This window comes from Varroa destructor, unplaced genomic scaffold, assembly GCF_002443255.2.
Source record: "Varroa destructor unplaced genomic scaffold, Vdes_3.0 BEIS01000005.1, whole genome shotgun sequence".
NCBI lineage: Eukaryota > Metazoa > Arthropoda > Arachnida > Mesostigmata > Varroidae > Varroa > Varroa destructor.
Genome location: NW_019211458.1, coordinates 29,943,144 through 29,960,458, shown reverse-complemented (window position 1 = coordinate 29,960,458; position 17,315 = coordinate 29,943,144). Strand labels below are relative to the sequence as shown.

At 42.2% G+C, this 17,315-nt stretch overlaps 2 protein-coding genes across 4 annotated transcripts; both read right to left on the bottom strand.

Annotated features, from left to right (window-relative positions):
- Window positions 1–8,634, bottom strand: Fs(2)Ket (Importin subunit beta Fs(2)Ket). 3 transcript variants are annotated; one of them, XM_022806710.2, is made up of 6 exons: window positions 8,475–8,634; window positions 7,816–7,874; window positions 4,804–5,145; window positions 4,385–4,606; window positions 3,039–3,955; window positions 1–2,676 (listed from the first exon to the last, which is right to left on the bottom strand). In XM_022806710.2, exons 1-6 carry the CDS (start codon window positions 8,512–8,514, stop codon window positions 1,611–1,613), a joined length of 2,646 nt encoding a protein of 881 aa, XP_022662445.1. In that variant the 5' UTR covers window positions 8,515–8,634; the 3' UTR covers window positions 1–1,610. The 3 variants fall into 3 exon arrangements, with proteins under 3 accessions (XP_022662445.1, XP_022662446.1, XP_086846116.1); XM_022806711.2 differs by lacking the exon at window positions 7,816–7,874 and having other exon boundaries at window positions 8,475–8,618; XM_086989990.1 differs by lacking the exons at window positions 7,816–7,874; window positions 8,475–8,634 and adding an exon at window positions 6,971–6,991.
- A 3,056-nt stretch (window positions 8,635–11,690) lies between these two features.
- Window positions 11,691–17,315, bottom strand: LOC147755522 (uncharacterized; the record flags this gene model as incomplete). Its single annotated transcript, XM_086990211.1, has 5 exons — window positions 11,691–14,333; window positions 14,642–14,824; window positions 15,125–15,587; window positions 15,886–16,332; window positions 16,963–17,315. Coding segments are annotated over 5 exons (1,683 nt in total), but the record flags the coding sequence as incomplete, so codon positions are not given.

Here is a 17,315-nt window from a genome sequence, read left to right as displayed (position 1 = left end):
TGAGGTAAAATTAAAAAAATTTATTGGATATCTCGCCAATGACCGGACCCGATAGCACACAGATTGTCAAGTGTCAGTGTATCGACCGTGTCTCGTTCAGATCTTTTTTTGTTGATGTTGTTTTTGTTGTTGCTGTTCTTGTTGTCGCTGTTCTTGTTGTTGTTGTTGTTGTTGGTGGTGGTGGCGGTGTTGCTGTTGTCATTGTTGCTGTTCCTGTTGTTATGTTTTTTCTTCGTCTTCATCTACCATCATCACCATTATCGCTATAGATTTAATTTTTCTTGCTTTTTTAGTTAACAGTTATATATTTACTTATATAATATTTATACGGGCCTATCTAGATGTTGTGTACCTCCAGTGAATACATTGTATGTTACATTTTATAGCAGCGCTTGGACAGCTGGATGCGGACATACGAGTATGCCTCCTAGCAAATAAGTCTGGTTGAGCCAACTCAACCTGGGGTACCATTGGCTTAAGTCAACATAGTGACGCTTTTTTATATTCGCAATACGGAGACAACCCGTACTCTTATTATCAATGCCCCACTCGTGGATGATGTATCGTATCGCCCCTAGTCTTGTTTTCGTCCCAGCAACGCACTGTCCAATAGAGCATAATTATGGTAACACGCTTAGGCGTTGTACATATATACGCGTTTCTGCTTTAAATAACAAATATTGTTTTCATCAATGTTATACAGCCATTGTTTGACTGTTCATTTAGTTTTATTATCATTATGTTCATATTGCTATTCGAAACACGTCAACACGTTGACTTGGAATGGACAAATAATAGTTCTACAGAGACTAGCTCAACCGGACTCTGCCATCTTCACGGTCGTGGTCACTACGAGGCGCAACGTTATCTCAACGTCCAGCTGATCTTCCGTCCACTACTTATGATTAATCTTCCCACACACTATAACCCTTGTCCTTTCCCGCCCTGCCCAACCCACATGAGAATCGTGTTATTAGTTATTTGTTTGGTTGTCTATATCTATACTTTATATTTCTTTTTTATTTGAAATTACAACGTCATCAGCTTCCAAAAATGTACAAAACAAAGAACTATTTCTTTCATGCCAACTTGTTTTTCATCAGTCGGTGCTCATGTAAAATATGCTACGCGCCATCCCAAGACCGTGCGTGCTCACTATGCGAAACGCGGAGCACAGGGGAACAATTAAAACCATAGACTCTTGGGGTGGCGCATCATCTATGCTTCAAATCGCGCATTTGAAACGGGACTTGTCACTCTTGTCGCTTCGATCAATAATAATACTAATGTCCGCTTGCGTTTCGTTGTGTGTTGTTGAGTCGTCGATGTGTGTCGTGGATGTTGGCTTTATTGGTGTTGGTGTTCGTGTTGCTGGTGTTGCTGTTGTCATCGTTGCCGAGTAAGTCGTGCTGTGGATGATGCCTATATCACAGACCGTTGCGCAGGTTCCGAAACGGTACTGCGGTCAGTCAGCTATACGACAAGCGGGATCTCTGCGTTTCTTCGACGAGATATCTGCTGTCATCTCTCATGATCGCTTGCGCGCGATCTCTCCCTCTCTCTTTAGTTTCGTATTTGTATTGTATGTAATAACATGCAGCCTATTTTGTTTAGTTGTTCTGAGTCTTAAGCTTGCGTATCTCTTTCGTGGCCCACATTGAAAGGCTCTTTGTTTTGTGTGTGCGAGAACGCCGGCCCTCCGTGAGTAGTTCGGAAATCGTTTCGTTGTCAACCAACAAAAGGACCTGCTGGCCGAATGTGGTGATCAGATCGCCAATCAAACCGGAAGATGTCGCAACCAGCGAGTCGTTCTTTTCCGGATCGCGTGCAATGCTCATGACGAACTGTACGATGAATGGCACGTGCGGCAATAGTACTTGTAATGTTGGTGAGCAGCCGTTTTCACCCTTCAGTCCCTGAAGAATCCCGGTGTAAGCGTCGAGACATCCATTGCGCAGCTCATTCAGGTACTCAATGTTCTCGAAGTCGGATCGATCGACTTGAGCTTGCGACGCTGTCGCTAACGTATTCAGAACGACCTCAGCGTACTTCTGAATTTCGACGCCGATCGCCAGAGCGATATCACCGAATGTTGATAGAATCTGTGGCTTTACGCAACGATTCAGTATGGGATCATTCAATGCTTCTAATAGCAAAGTCATGATCTCATCGCAATAGGGAACCACTTCAGAGCCGATGGAACGGCTGATGTCAGCGCAGACCCCAGCTGCAGCCATGCACACCTGATGCTCTTGATGACTTCGTAGACCCAAAACTAGGAAGGGCTTGAATGCGTCCATATACTTTAGGAAACCGCGACCCAGTACCTCAACAAGTGTGCTAACCGCCATTAGCGCGTCTTCTTGGACGCCACTTTCCTGTTGACCGTTCGTTGTCTTAAACATTTCTAACAACGCACTCATAATTAGATCCGAGACCTTCGGGGCATCCTCAGGCGTCATCTTTCGCAAAACAGACGTTAGCGTTGCGCACAGGAGTGACTGCAGGTCGTATAATGCGCTCTTCTCCTGTTGCGACGCATTCACAGCAGTAGCCGAAATCTGCAATATGTGGTTAATACGCTGTAGGATAACCATCGTCATACTTTGTACCCACTGGTAACAATCCTTCGGGGAATTCTTCATCATTTCCATCAGCGATTCGTACGCAGCTCCCCTGTAAAAGATCAAAGGCACAGACATGGTAAATTCGAGAGGCGAGTACATTTTCAGCTCCGTTATTATTACAATATATAATGTACACATGCAAATGTAATGTATGCCAAATGCCTCATTCACGGCATTTAATATGAGCAAATATCTTGAACCGACGCCTGCTATAATGTTTTATTACGCGCACAGAAAATACGAGTTGCTTTCTAAATGTTCGTAATATGGTTGGATACAACAATAACTATAATGGCATTTAATACGTGCGCAAGCGAAGAATAACCCAACCAACTAGAAGATGTGACGAAACGACTCGTAGATTATAATTTTATGGAACCGACTCAAGTGAAGTTCTGTAACCTATCTCACCTGAGATTAGATTGGTTCCCATCAGCCCGTTCCGTCGTCTCAAGAAGCTTTGTGATAATGCCTTCAAAGTAGCGTGTTAAACAATAGGTTTCTGGCTCCTGTCCCAGTGCTAGTTCATTTTGAGCCTGTGTATATGCCGCTTGCGCAAGACTGTTTAGTGCCCAGCAAACGTTAGTAGCAACACGCGGTTCCATCGACAGTCCTCGAATCAACTCCCTAAGGAGGGGCTCAAGGTACTGCGGATTGAGTGCGACATCGGGCGCATTCTCACAGAGCCGGCCAAGCGTCCACGCCGTCGAATCACGCACCGCAACGGATTCGTCGTTTAACATCTGGATCAGCGGACCCATAGCTGTGTCCGCCAGAGGCCTAGTGTTCGCTGAATCGGCACCTTCGAGCACACTGCCGAACAGCATGACTGCTGCATCTCGATGTCGCCAGTCCGTGTGCTTTATATTGGCTTGAACAAATGGCAAGGCGTGCGGAATGATCGAATCCTCGCAGCAGGTTGCTAGCAAAACCAAACAAACACCTGCGGCCTTGCAGACGTTCCATTCATCTTCGTCATCAGCTTCGTCTTGTTTCATAAGACAGTGTGTTAACAGTGGCATCAGATACTGAATGGCGCCCTTGGCATAATGCATCGAAGTGCGTTGAGGCGGTCGCCCCTCGTCCGCCGCTTCAGAAGCCTCAATCGCCAGGTCAATCTCTTCTTCACAGACATTTGACCAGAACTCAATACCCTGCAGTGCTACGTCGTCAAGCTCAGATTTTATCGCCTCCGTCGAGATAGCAAAAAGTGCTGGACCCATGTAGTGCTCCATGTATTGGTAATAGAGAGACATGATTTTAACGAGGCATTGTAGGGCTGCTACACGCACGAGGAGATTCGACGATTGTGTTGTCTCACAGATAACCTATATGATAAAGTACCAGCACGAACAGCAGTTAAGATGTAGATTTCAGAAAATTCGAGTTTTATATGTGAGTTTTAAGTATGATATACATACTGCCGCCAGCTATTCCTAATTCCTGCTATCACCTATTAAATTCTACGACATCGACATTTACCCACTGAATACAACAGTTAATTTATTTATTAGTATTTTTCATACCTTATTATAACGTTTTCCTGCAACCAAACTAATAGAATCGCGTGCGGTATACTATGAAGTACGTAGTCATTGATCGTTTTTCGGACAGTAATGTTAGAACGTTCATAATAGTTCATACAGAGTACCTAAATACATCAAGAAACCGATTCTTCGGGAAAACGTGCTTTCAAGAAGCAATAAGACAGGGTCGGCCCCGACATTTCAGCCCGTTTAAGAGCCATCTTTTCTTACCTGCATAATATAGTGCCGCTCATTGTCATTACTGAAGTTAGCCTTGCTAAATTCGAGTGAATTCTGAAGGGCGTTTGTTGCGGCTAGTCGCACGCGATCGGACGTCTCTTCCTTACGCATACAGTGCACTATAACGGTCAGGATCTCGTTGGACCGGGCAGCGAGTACTTCGATGGGCTCAATTTCTAGACAAATATAACCAATGGCCTCCAATGTGACAACCTGGAAAGAAAGGGTAAATCAATAAAACAATTTTTTCGGAAATCTCACGTTTCACTGTATGATTTTCACAGATGTATTACGCAACTAACGTGGAAGTAACACTGACTTGACTTTCCTCCAATGTCCATCCTGCCGCTACCGATCAACGCTATAAGGCGCTCGTATATCTAGTCATGTAATTTAGCTGAACCAATTACCTTTAGCATTTCCGTTGAGTTCGCGTTTGCAACATTAGAAACTAGGATCTGCATCAGCTCCGGCCACTGTTCCGTGGGCAGTTCCGCAATGGCGATGTACGCGACTACTTGCGCAGCCGCTGATGGCCGCTCTGTCTCTGTGCCAAAGCATCCGAGGCAGTGGTTTTTAACAATTTGCCGTTGGTCCGGAGGGAACGACAGCCACCGCTGCTGGTACATGCGCTTTGTTTCAACATCTTTCGAGGTCAGCTGGTTCTTGATTTGAAGACCAGCAGCCACTCGACAGGGTCCTGGATTTGTGGGATTGGCTAGCACCTCTGTTAGCTCTTGAATAAATCTCAACTGCAAAAAGAAGGCAACAGACGCATACATTGAGAAATTGTATGATTCCTTTTATTATTATACAATTCAGATTTTACAAACACTACAAATTTATCGGAAAGGACTGGACACTGGGTTACTATAAAGTAGAGAAAATTAGCGCATGGATACGCCAAACACTCAATGAAACTGGAAAATAGAAATCAGGCTGCCTTGCGGTAAAAACTTACAGAAAATCCAATTATTCGCTTTGTGTTCCCTTAGGTTAAATTCATAACAGTCGTTATGACTTGTACTATACAAGCGAAACAGAAGCGTTCTGTTTGCACACTTTATTGCAACGACTGTATTCCTTTGCACATTAAGGATTGTAATGATAAAGTAAAAGGGCCATCAGGCAACAAGCACAAACGGCTTGAAGTGGTTGATTCGTTTTTCAACACACCTGCTTCCAGAGTTTAGAAGAGTTTATTAGTATTAGGATAGCATCGTAAGAGAGAATGCGTGAAGATTAATAGTGACGAAGGTTACTAAATAATAACAACAACGATGTGCGCATCGTCGAAGAGACGTTGTGCACTAATGTAGTTGTGTTAACATCTGTTAAGATCAACTACTGAGACCCATTGATAGTAGAACTACGTAAAATTAAATGAGCACAATGTTCCTTTCAGCATGAAACGAACCGCGTGTTTACGCCCGACTTCGGACCATTTAGACCACCACGTGTCCTTAAGCTTAGTACACAAACATGTTGCCCACTGCGCTATCATACATTCATAGGCTTATATTAGCAATATTATCGACATATTACACCTTCCAGTTAAGGACGGTAGTAAATCTCTAACGACGATCTAAAGATGGAACAAACTAGTATGCGGAATTCAGATAGGGCCGTCTCGAATATACTGTAAGTGGTTTTCTCTGTCGTTTTATAAACTAAATATGTCTATATCGAGTTTCTCTCAGCCCAATTCCAATTAACCTCTGGCAAACACTGATATTTTCCTATATTGGAATTTCGGAATTCTATCGGATCATTGCACACTTTACATATTTATGCATTTACGTTAACCACCAATAGGAAGTAGATGAACAGTGCGATCGCACGTCTTATTCGCACACCTCTAAAAAGTTTAGAAAATCCAATTGCTTTCGCCGATCTTTGTAACAGTACAATCAATTATAACATACTACCATGTTCGCTACGAAGATTGCGTCACACAGATTGAAATAAGCATAAATTACAAGTTAACACATTGTATCAACGGCGAAACACGATACTGCTCTTGAACGCATTCGATCGAAACTGCAAAGTTTGGCTAACATTTTGTATACCATCTTAATTTCAGTTTATCGTCAAACACTGTAAATACATTACCAAAGCCTTTATATATATATATAGATGTGCTTTTCGTCGTTGGCGATGCATCCGAAAGGATAACCAGAAGAATCCCAGCTTTATTTCTATAAACTCTATATCGGTAAGCAAAACGATTTGAAAACGTGTTTACAGAACTTGGCGTTAACTGCAATTAATATGGTATACGAAATGTTAACGCGAAAGTGAATACGTTCAAGCAGTATCAGCGTTTTGCTGTTGTTTCAATATTTTAATTACTAATTTTGTCAAGACACGTGTATACATCTCTCCATAACAACATACGAAAAAAATTTCACCTGATATATTATATCACTTGTGATCTAGACATCTCGATTCATTTATAGACCCCCCAAATTCAAATTGACCATCCAACTGTCTTTGTATATCCTGCTATTCTTATCACAAAAAAAATATTAATTACTTTTGATTGTATGTCTATATATAACGCAAGCAATGACTCACCAATCAACCTCGACAATGGCCTATTACTGCCCTATGCTCGGGTGTGACAGCTGGAGAAAAGTCGCGTGAAATCCGAAAAGGAAGCACCCTTGATTGCCTTCGGGTATGCCGATGACACGCCTTAACATACTTCGTTTTCAAATACGCAGAGATCTACTACTCTGATCGAGGTATATTATGACCTAGGCAATTCTTGTGTCCCCATTATAGAGCGGTACTATTGTAACATCAATGCGTTACTAGCCACACCAGACCCTTGAAGAATACGTTCGTTATGATCAAGTAATGCACGATACTCAGTAACCAAACTGCCAGGACATATTTGCTCACTTTGCATATATTTGGAAATGATATTTCCGCCGTCCCATGTCATGGATGATCCGCACACTTACAACCCTAACAACAACAACAATACAGCAATACAATCTAGGTGAGTGATCATTGGGGTCCAGGATTTCCTCTCGTTCTTTCGGTCAGTCCGTAACTGGCACAATGATAACCGTTTTCGGATGGATTTTCCTAGTTATTAGGTTAGCTAAGGTGACAAACTGACACCATAAATGACCATCGAACTTGTCGGATCGATCTTGAGCACTGGTGCCGTTTTCCACATTTTACTCATTGCAATACTAGAATTACCCATGCCAATTAAATGAGGTAAGCGCCAATCTCATTATTTGTTAAGTTTCAAGAAGCCGGCATCGCCGCACACACGCAAAGTTTCGAGCATAACGAAAATCAAGATAAACTTTGACGAGGTATTGGTGTCGTCATTTGAACCGAGTGACACACATGGACACTGCCGGATACCAACCCATTGAACGCGCTTTGTTACGGCCACTTACCGGATTCTGTTTTGCTGCCTCCTCGAGAAACCGTAAAGCACATTCGAGCTCGGTTTTGTCTGCAATTGACAGGAAAGCACAATCAATAATCAATAATGAGCAAACGCAAACTCTAGTTATACAGCAAACGGCGCATGGGAATACAAATTGCTACCAATTTTCAGTTCCTTCACAACTTTCTTCAAATCGCAATCGAAATTTGGATACCTCAGTGTTCAGTGCTGGCTAGACGTAATTTGTCATGTCACGCGAAATTCACTTCGAGGAGAGAGCACACACCAGCACAACATTATCAAAACAACACTGCTTACGACAGCAATGGAACAAACTAGGCAAGCCGATTACGTTTGCCAAAGTAAAAGCAAAGAAATATTGGCAAAAACCGTTGCCAACGGCTCGCAACGGTAATCGGTATACACACCACAAACACAAGTCTGCCACTTGGTGATGATGCCCTACAATGTGATGTTTTGTAGCGTGTTTGATGGCGAATGGAGCACAACATCTAAGAGCTTTGACACAGAGTTGAACCCTATATTAAACGAACGTTACTAGCCTTGGCCATGATCGAGTAGAGCCTAATGTATTAGAAAGTCTCGGACTGAAGACAGCCTGACATTCCGAGTGTTCGCACGGCGATAGAACTACCTAACACTCACCAGGAGACAGCGTCTTCTGTAAAATTTGCAGAAGATTCATCTTTAGTCCGTATCCAATGTCAATTTATGGACAATATTAGAGAAATCAATCACTAAAACTGCGCGGTCCGCACGCCGCCCGTCCGTGTCTCGGTTTCGGTTTCGTCTTTGTCTTCGACTCGCGCCAGAAATGCATTTGATGGGCGATTCAACAGAGACGGAGGCGCGCGAAAATTTAAAACAGCCACATACGTTGGTGTCACTAACACCGTAGAGTGGACAGCGCGCGACATTTTGAATTGTCTGCCTCGTAAAAAACGATTAGCGTGAAGTTAAATAAACGCTTTGAGTTTGACGTCCGGTACTACGATTAGAAATTGTTTCATATAGTAGAGTTCCAAAGCGAAATAAAAAGTGTTTAGGCCCAAAGCTAGCGTGAAATAGAGTAGTACTTTAAAACCGGCTCAATCGGAATTGAACAAAAAAAAGCAACATAGTTTGTTTGAGGATAGAATTTTACCAGGCTAAACGGTTAATATTACTGTCACTATATATAAGCTCGTTTTTACACAGTGCGTATATATTGTTATTATTATTGTCATGGGTTGTAAACGAATCTTCTATATATATAGCTTATGCACATTTGATAAACAAACATATTTTAGAAACATAATTTTCTAAATGGCTTCAGTAAACTAAATATCTAATATACAAACATGCTCCAAGGTCAGAGAAAAGCTATTCCGAATAAGCTTTTCTAAATATCTATTAATATATTTTATATAGAAGACGTTTTTATTTCTAAATGTATCCGAAAATTGACACTTGAATTTCGATCTAAATGTTCATATACACACACATGCTGTCGGCAAAACCTTAAATGAGACCCGCCTAGGCTTAGACCACACGTGAAATAAACCCACAGAGGACCCCTTTCCCGTTTGAAGCGTATCAGTTTTGAAGATTATACGAAATCAGTTGTTTATTACGTGCAGCAGTATGAGGGGCTCTATTGAATTAATTTAGCAAAATCACTGTTTTAGTTAACTGAACGCAGGGAACATAGAGTTTTCGATGTAATAACGAAGCGGTCAGTCCTATCTTGTAGGGTTTAATCTTCCGTAGTGAGTCCGCCAAAACCTTCCGTTTATAGATTCTTCCAATGAATCTCCATTGCGCCCACTTAATGATTGTAGTACGATAGATGACACACCGTACCGGGTAAGAATTATGACAAGATATGATTATAGGCCTACGGATACAAATCACCCAAAGCTTCGTGAGAATACAAGCGACCACAAGAGATGTTGGTAAAATATTTAGTTGTTCTTCCTAGTGAATCTTTACCTACAAATTATGATGGACAGTAATGCTCTTTTTCATTTAGGATGCCTTAGCGGCCTTTAGTAACTCACGGCGTCGTCGGCGACGTTAACGATATAGTTAGTTAATAAGAGTATGAACAGGACATTACGTTTTTAACTTTAACTATAGTTAGACAGTTATAAATCTAACCTCTAAACAAATTATAAAATTTAAATTTTTCTACGATTAAACAAACATGTGCTAGTTGAACTCGTATGATGTTATCATAACTATTGCGTAACTTTCCGAGTAGTGGCTCTTGTATCGCTGTTGTATGTCCCTGAGATAGCACTCGTGTAAGTTCGACGTTCCAGAATTGAAATGGGACGCATTCTGATATAAATATTAGATACAGCTATATGTATCGGTAGCTCTAATTCAACATAACATCGGTAGCGTCTAACCTCCACTGACGTTAAGTATAACGGATCGACACATTTTTCTTCGAATATAAGTGTACAAGTCCAAAAAGGGCGTCGAAAATGTATCTTTATCACGACTTCAGATGTCTGTGAGATGCAAAATTTGACCTAGCATAACTATAGCAACGTATTTTTGAGTTAAACGAATACCACTGGAGTGTTTAGATAAAAATTGACCTTTCCTAAAGTGTGGGGTTGTTCTCAGAGACTGGCGTATTTCTTCCTTAAAAGATATAGATTGCAAGCAGGCACAAGTTAAAATATGAAAGTAATATCCGTGATGCCTTTCTTACTTCATTTACACACTGAAGTTGGTTTCGTGCGGCGTTCATAAACGTAACTTGAATTCGAGTGTACAAGATATCCGTTGGCCTAAAGCGTTTCTTTGTTTTAGAATTAGGTAAACGCTAACTCGAATCGAGAGAGCAGGTACTCGCCACATCAGTTGAGTGATGATTATACTGTAAGTATTAAATTAGAATCATTAGAAGATTTGAAATGTATTTCTAGGTTCTAGGCTCGTCAAGGTCGTAGGTAGTCTTACTGAGTCTTTTAATTAAACAGTATCGATTTGAACTGAAAAACGACCTAGTCGAGTACTAATTAAAAGCGCAAAATTGGATATTTTTAAAGTGCGCCGAAAGTGCCGTTGTCTCAATTTGGGCTATTGCAACGGGTTTATGGTCATTCATGTCCCAACACCACCCATAAGGCGTATCGACCACCCAGAAATGCAGTGCAGCGCAGACCGCAAAGAGGCAGTGACCCGACTAGCAGAATGTGGTTCTTTACATTCAGATGAGCAGTAACTCATCGCAGTGTATTAAATCTTTTCGTGCGTCAGATGTATGTACTTTTTCTTACTTATCAGAGAGTTAAAACGACTGAATTATAATCAATTGGCTTAGATAAAACATCGGGGACGCATGGCTCGTCGAGAATGTACGCTCAGTGGCTGGACAAACGTAAGAAATAGTTCTCAAAAATCGTATTTTAATGTTCTCGCTTACGGAATACAATCCTGTCCCAAAATACTATTACTAACAGAAACGGAAAAAACTTGTAGAAGTATATGAACATCGCTCGTGATAACGGAACAAAGAACATTACCGTCTATGACAGAAAATTGGTATTTGTAGAAAATCATAGGAAAACATTGCGAAGGCTGAACTAAGTTATTTTTATTGCAGCTCGTATATTGAAACTTTGAAATCGCCTGAGCTTGACAATCTTCTACCAAATAAGACAGATACAGAAAGCCTTATGAACGACGCGAACGTTTCATGTTTATTAGGAATAAAAGAGACTGCTTCTTCTGGCAGTGTTATAAACAAAGGCCAAAATAAGTTCGCGCTTCTCATACCGGCTTTTCGTTAAGTGGAAAATTTGTTGTCTGACGGCTTTAGGTCCTGTTATCCCACAAAACGTACTAATTTAATACCAGCTAACATTAGTTCTGAAACAATAGAACCGTTGTTTATTTGTAAGGTTATTGCCTCGTAGCGTGACAGAGGTCGTAGTAGTCATGAACAGCACATCGATTGGTTTCGTACGCGTTGCAAGTTTTCCAAGTTTTCGTCAAGTTTCGAGAAGGTGGTGCATACTTTCAAGTTGTTTGTATTTAAAGGAAAAAGCAACTGAATATATAAACAAAACCCACAACCAACAAACATTCAACCGCAATCAAAGCAAATATTTAGAAACGGCCAACATGCAATATAAAGGAAGATCGCCACGTTTTTTGCCGATCGACGCATTGGGAACTACAAGGAAAAAATAAGGACAGTTACCTACTGTGATCTGAAACTACACAAATAGCCAGTAAATTAACTAAAGCACGATATGAGGCCGATGTTTTCGTCAAAGACGCCCGATGTAGTCTTTATTCTATTGTTTGTCTTGATTTGCACAATTCGATCACTTAAATATAGAAAATAACATATCGCTGATATTTGCGTCATGATTCCAGGCTCGTAAAAAGTATTTTTTTACATTTTCCAGTCCTCTCGCATAATCTGTTAGTCTTTTGGTCGGGGCATGGGAAGTTCCATCAGCATTCTTGTAGGTCTCGTCGCGGCTGGCAGCGATTTCTTGAACAGGAAAAACTGCAGGTAAAAGTGCCTGCGGTTTTCCTGTTCTCAAGCACGTTGCCGTGCAGTTAAAGTTATAGAACTGGTTCAAACGCACTAAAATTAGCATTTTTGGCTGTTTGCGGTGATGTGCTATGGAGGAATCGCAGCTCCGTATAGCGTTGCATTATAATGGAAGGGCATATGTAGAACGCCCTTAGCGAAATAGTGTCTACTACGTAATTTGCTGATGATGAACTTCCGCTCTAGAACTAGCGATTCAGCCAGAATTGCGGTATTCGGAAAATTAGGAGATGGTTGGTCGTTCTTCAGGCGCGGTATCTCAGAAATGCCGTGATGCCTTGGACAATCATGCCTTATGCTTTGTTCGTGTTGAGGCTAAAGCAGACATTGAGAAACTGGGTGTAAGTGGATGTCAAATAAACATGGACCAGCAAATAAATTTCCATAAATAAAAGCAATAAAATTTTCAGCGTTGTCGATAAGCTTTTTGCTTCCATCTTCTATCGTACAAGTGACTGATCGAAACTGAGAAAAGAGGAAGCTAGCTTGGACGCATGCCATGGTTGCGTGATTACATTAGACGGTTACAGTTGCCCAAGGGTTGTGCCATAATGGCAACGACTGTTGATGGATCGCTTTTTGCCAGTACAAAGGTCCTCATAAGCTTTGCTTCAAGCAAGACGTCCCGTACCCTGAATGTCACTGTCCCGACATTTCAGAACTGAGTGTATTTAAAAAAATTCAACAAAGCCAACCAATTCGCATGATAGGGACTAGTTGGATACCTAATATTGCCGAAATTGCCTGCATATCCCAACCATAACGAGTGCGATTTTCCGATTTGATCCAAAAGATCATCACGGGATATATTCAGTTAGTAATAGAGCCTGCAAATACAAAGCCTAATGCTTATATGGCCAGCATCCATACGTTTCAAGCTGTTTCGTCCTGGATCAACGCTATACAGAGCATAATTATAGTTGACTTAGAACACTTTCAATCAGCTATTTTTCATTGATAACCAATTCGCTACTTAGTTATTTGTTAACAATTACCAATACATCTTTGGTTATTTTTTGATCTCTCGTGTTATATTGTACCGACTGGACATAATCTGGCCAAATAGCATGAATAATATAAGAGGGATCAGTCGATTTGCAATCTACAGGTTTTTTAACAAACTAAATAGTAATTCATTACAGATATGTGCACTTAACAGTGATCGATATACAGTTGAACGCCACAGTTACCCAATTACGTACCGCGTGTCCAGGGTTTACCTGTTCGTTACGGCCGTAACTTGTGGGACAAACCATGTTCATCAACTCATTAATGATCGTTGAAGGAATAGATTGAGAAAAGCGTTCGCCAAAATTATATCTATAGTAATATAAAGCAGGGTGTAAAGTTTAACTAGCATTACTTTCAGAAGTAACGCGATTGCTCTTTAGCGGCCATTGTTGGTAAATATATATTTTCCTATACATCCGCAAAATGAAGCCAGAACAACGTTCCGTGTTGTAGATAATAAACAAACACGCATGCAGTACATGCTTCTTGTGTATATTTCAAAGGGAAAGTTTTAGTTAATTGTAGTAGATTTTAGGCCAGATGTCCTTTGTCTCTTATAGATGTGCATATGTAGTTGCATGAAGCTTATTCCTTATTTATCGTCTTGGCGCGTCGATGATACGGCCGAAGCACGTGGTCTTTACGAATGGCGCTTCGCGATCCTATCGTAAATGTCAGCAACGAATGCGACCTTAGTCGATGAGTGGCCGCGCCTGCTCGAACGGATCTACGAGGTAGTTGAGGTGCAGGAGCTCTCGAATGAAGTCATGGTCGGCGTACATCCTCGCCGAATCCTCCAGCAGAATGACGAGCTTATCTTTTGTCATGTTTAGTCTAGCGGCTACCTCAGCTATGCCCGCCATAAACACCTGTTCACGGATCACCGACGATACTGGAAATTTCGACTCTACGCGTTTTCCATTTTGGTCCTGCCAGTAACGTATATACAACAAAATACGAGACAAGTGTTCAATCTCCTTTAACTAAATTATATATTGTTAACATATTTATGTACTGGACATCATTGATTCAGATATAGTTTACGCTCGTAGAGAACACATTAGGCTGGCACGCACTATATGTGCAAACTTTCCCTGTACAGTACCTTTACTATATTGTTACATATTACTGTTAGATTGATCTTTGATACGTATTCAGAACGTCAGTTGCAGGCGCTTCGTCGTGAGTCGACGTAACGAAGAGCCCACCCATACAGATGTCACAAGGGCTGGCGTACCTTATAGAATATGGTAAAATGGGCATTCCAGTTGGGTTCGTTGAATTTCACGTATACACCTGCGCATGGGCCATATTCGTCTCGAGCTACGACCGTACGGAAGTCGTAGAGAAGGTTCCGCTTCTCAGAATAACCCAACGAAGACTCGAAACTACCCCGAGTGTAAATCAGGTTACTCCACGTCTATAAGCAAAACAAACACTTATTTCATATCAGTACAAGATGGTTTGACTCTAGAGTCAAACTAGAGACTCTTAGTATGCGAACAACAGCCATACTTTCCGTTTGACCGCTATAGCGACAGGAAGCGCACGGAAACATCATCCATATACACCTATTCATGCTAATATTGTTATAAACAAGTAAGCTATATGCATATTCTGCCAGCATCGTGTTATAATTGTTACCGATATGACCGATGCCATATCACTGGCAACCTCGACGATTCTAGCTTGTATCCTAATCCCATAACTTATTACTTACACTGGTATTACCCTTCCGGGTCTCCGTAATCGTCCAATGTACGTATCCATCATTTTTCCAGCAGAACTCGTACTCTTTTCGCGACTTGGCCGTATCGCTCTGCACGAATCGACCAGTGTGCGGCCACGCTCGATCCGATGTGACGACAACAAGTCGAGGTACGTGATAGCCACTATCAAGCAGCACGAGCACGCGTTGGTCCGTCGCCCGGCAGCGGATGCGTACCGCTAGCATTACGTGCTCTTTGACCGTATCCACGCCGGGGTCAGGCTGTAACACGTACTCGTCAAGATCTTCCACCCACTCTTCGCAAGACGCCATGACGACAGAATGTCTTAGAGCTGGCAGACGTGTTGCGACAGCGTCTCGGAGCCGCAACGAGAGGCCGACACAAGATAGGCCCTGCGATACCACCGGAGCCGAATAGCTGCGGTAGAAATCAGCCACACTGCACTCACTCGCTCTGAAAAAAAGAACAAAACTCAGATTTAATATTATGCCTTGTATTGCGCCAACGTCTAATTGGTCTTGAGTATGGTGTCTCTTACATTCATCTTTAATGCTTGAAGTGTGCATTTCTTTGAACCTGTATCATTTTGTGAAGTCAATCTAAAACCTAGATGTGTCTATCCGAAACATTAAAAAATTTCATACTACGAGCTGGGTATTCAGATTATACTTTATGCCATATTTATTTAGAAAAATAATAACTAACGATCGAGGAAAGGCTTGACGTAAGGTAATAATAGCAATGTGCTGACCTGAACTCATTGTAGAAGTGCAGCAGGTTGCCCAGAGTATTATAGTTGTCACCCTTAAGTCGTTCAGTGAGAACCTCCTGAAGCAGTTGCAGAGTTGCTTCGAGTTCGCATGGTGAGTCTAGCTCGCACCAAGGCGCCTCATCGCTCCAAGCCGGTGGGCTAAGGCCCCAGCGGCGCAATTTTCTCAGCTCACTTTTGCCGGTCTCGTCCTCGCCTTCAGCTTCACCTTCAGTCTCGATCCCGGCTTCAGTTTCCCCCTCGATTCCTTCATCATCCTCCGAAGATGGCTGACTACTGTCTTCATCATCATCTTCGCCGGCTTCACCGCCGCTGGCGTCACTCGATCCAGACGAACAGCCTGAGGACGATCCAGAGCCGGCAGAATTCGACGTCTCGGAGCAGACTGACAAATCCTCGGATGATGAAGACAGCGCCGGCGACGGAGGACTTTACGAGGTGGCGGTGATGAAAATCAATCGAATTAAGAAATGTGTTCTTGTTAGAGTAGTCGACTGGTTAATGCGACCATTTTCATATTGCGGCAAATGCAGCTTGAAAATTGATAACAGTTTAAGTATATCAGTAATTTGTCTGCCGCAATATTTTACAAACGACTATCCCACTAATATATTGTTATACATTAGTGGGTTAGTATACACGAAAACACTGTAAGGTAAGGCCACCTATTGAACTCTAAATATTATGTACTAGTTAGGTAAATGCTAGTCATTCTGTCCATAGGTTGATTTTTACCGATGTTGTCAACAGCTATTTATGTCCTGTAGTCATCAGATCTACCTGAGACACGTTAGTATCAGCAATCAATAGATCAGCCTGGGTTACAACTGACCTTTGCTTGTATCGTCACCTGGGTGACCTTTAACATTCGTTTTATCTTATATCTCTATAAATAAATAGCTTTCAATTATGAGAAGTAATACGTTCCAAATGTAGGCGAGCATCCTTAGCGTGGGATAGCAACGTTCACTAAGTTCTAACGATATCCAGGGCTTCTTATTGGCACGAAATAACACAATTTGGATCATTTCGCTTTTCTTCTAATACCAGCATACGTACCACTCATATCGAGGTGGGCCAAGATGTTTGGCCGGTATCGACTGAGGTGGTTGATTGAGATGGCGTCGATTAGTGTTTGGATTGCTACTGTTGCTGCTGCTGTGTCCAGTTGCTGTTCCAGATGCGGCGGACTTATGACTGCTGGCAGCTCCACTAGAAATCGGTGGCTGGGATCCGAACGGGGAGATGAGTGACGTCTGGGTCAGACATGCGGCGACGGCAACTGCTGCTGCTGTGGCTGACCGGGATGATGGAGACAAAGGCGGGACGGGCGGATAAGGACTGGACGAGGGCGGTACCGGGGGGTCGTGGAGTCTGGCTGGGCTGACTGCGGATGCCGGCGCGTGCGCGAG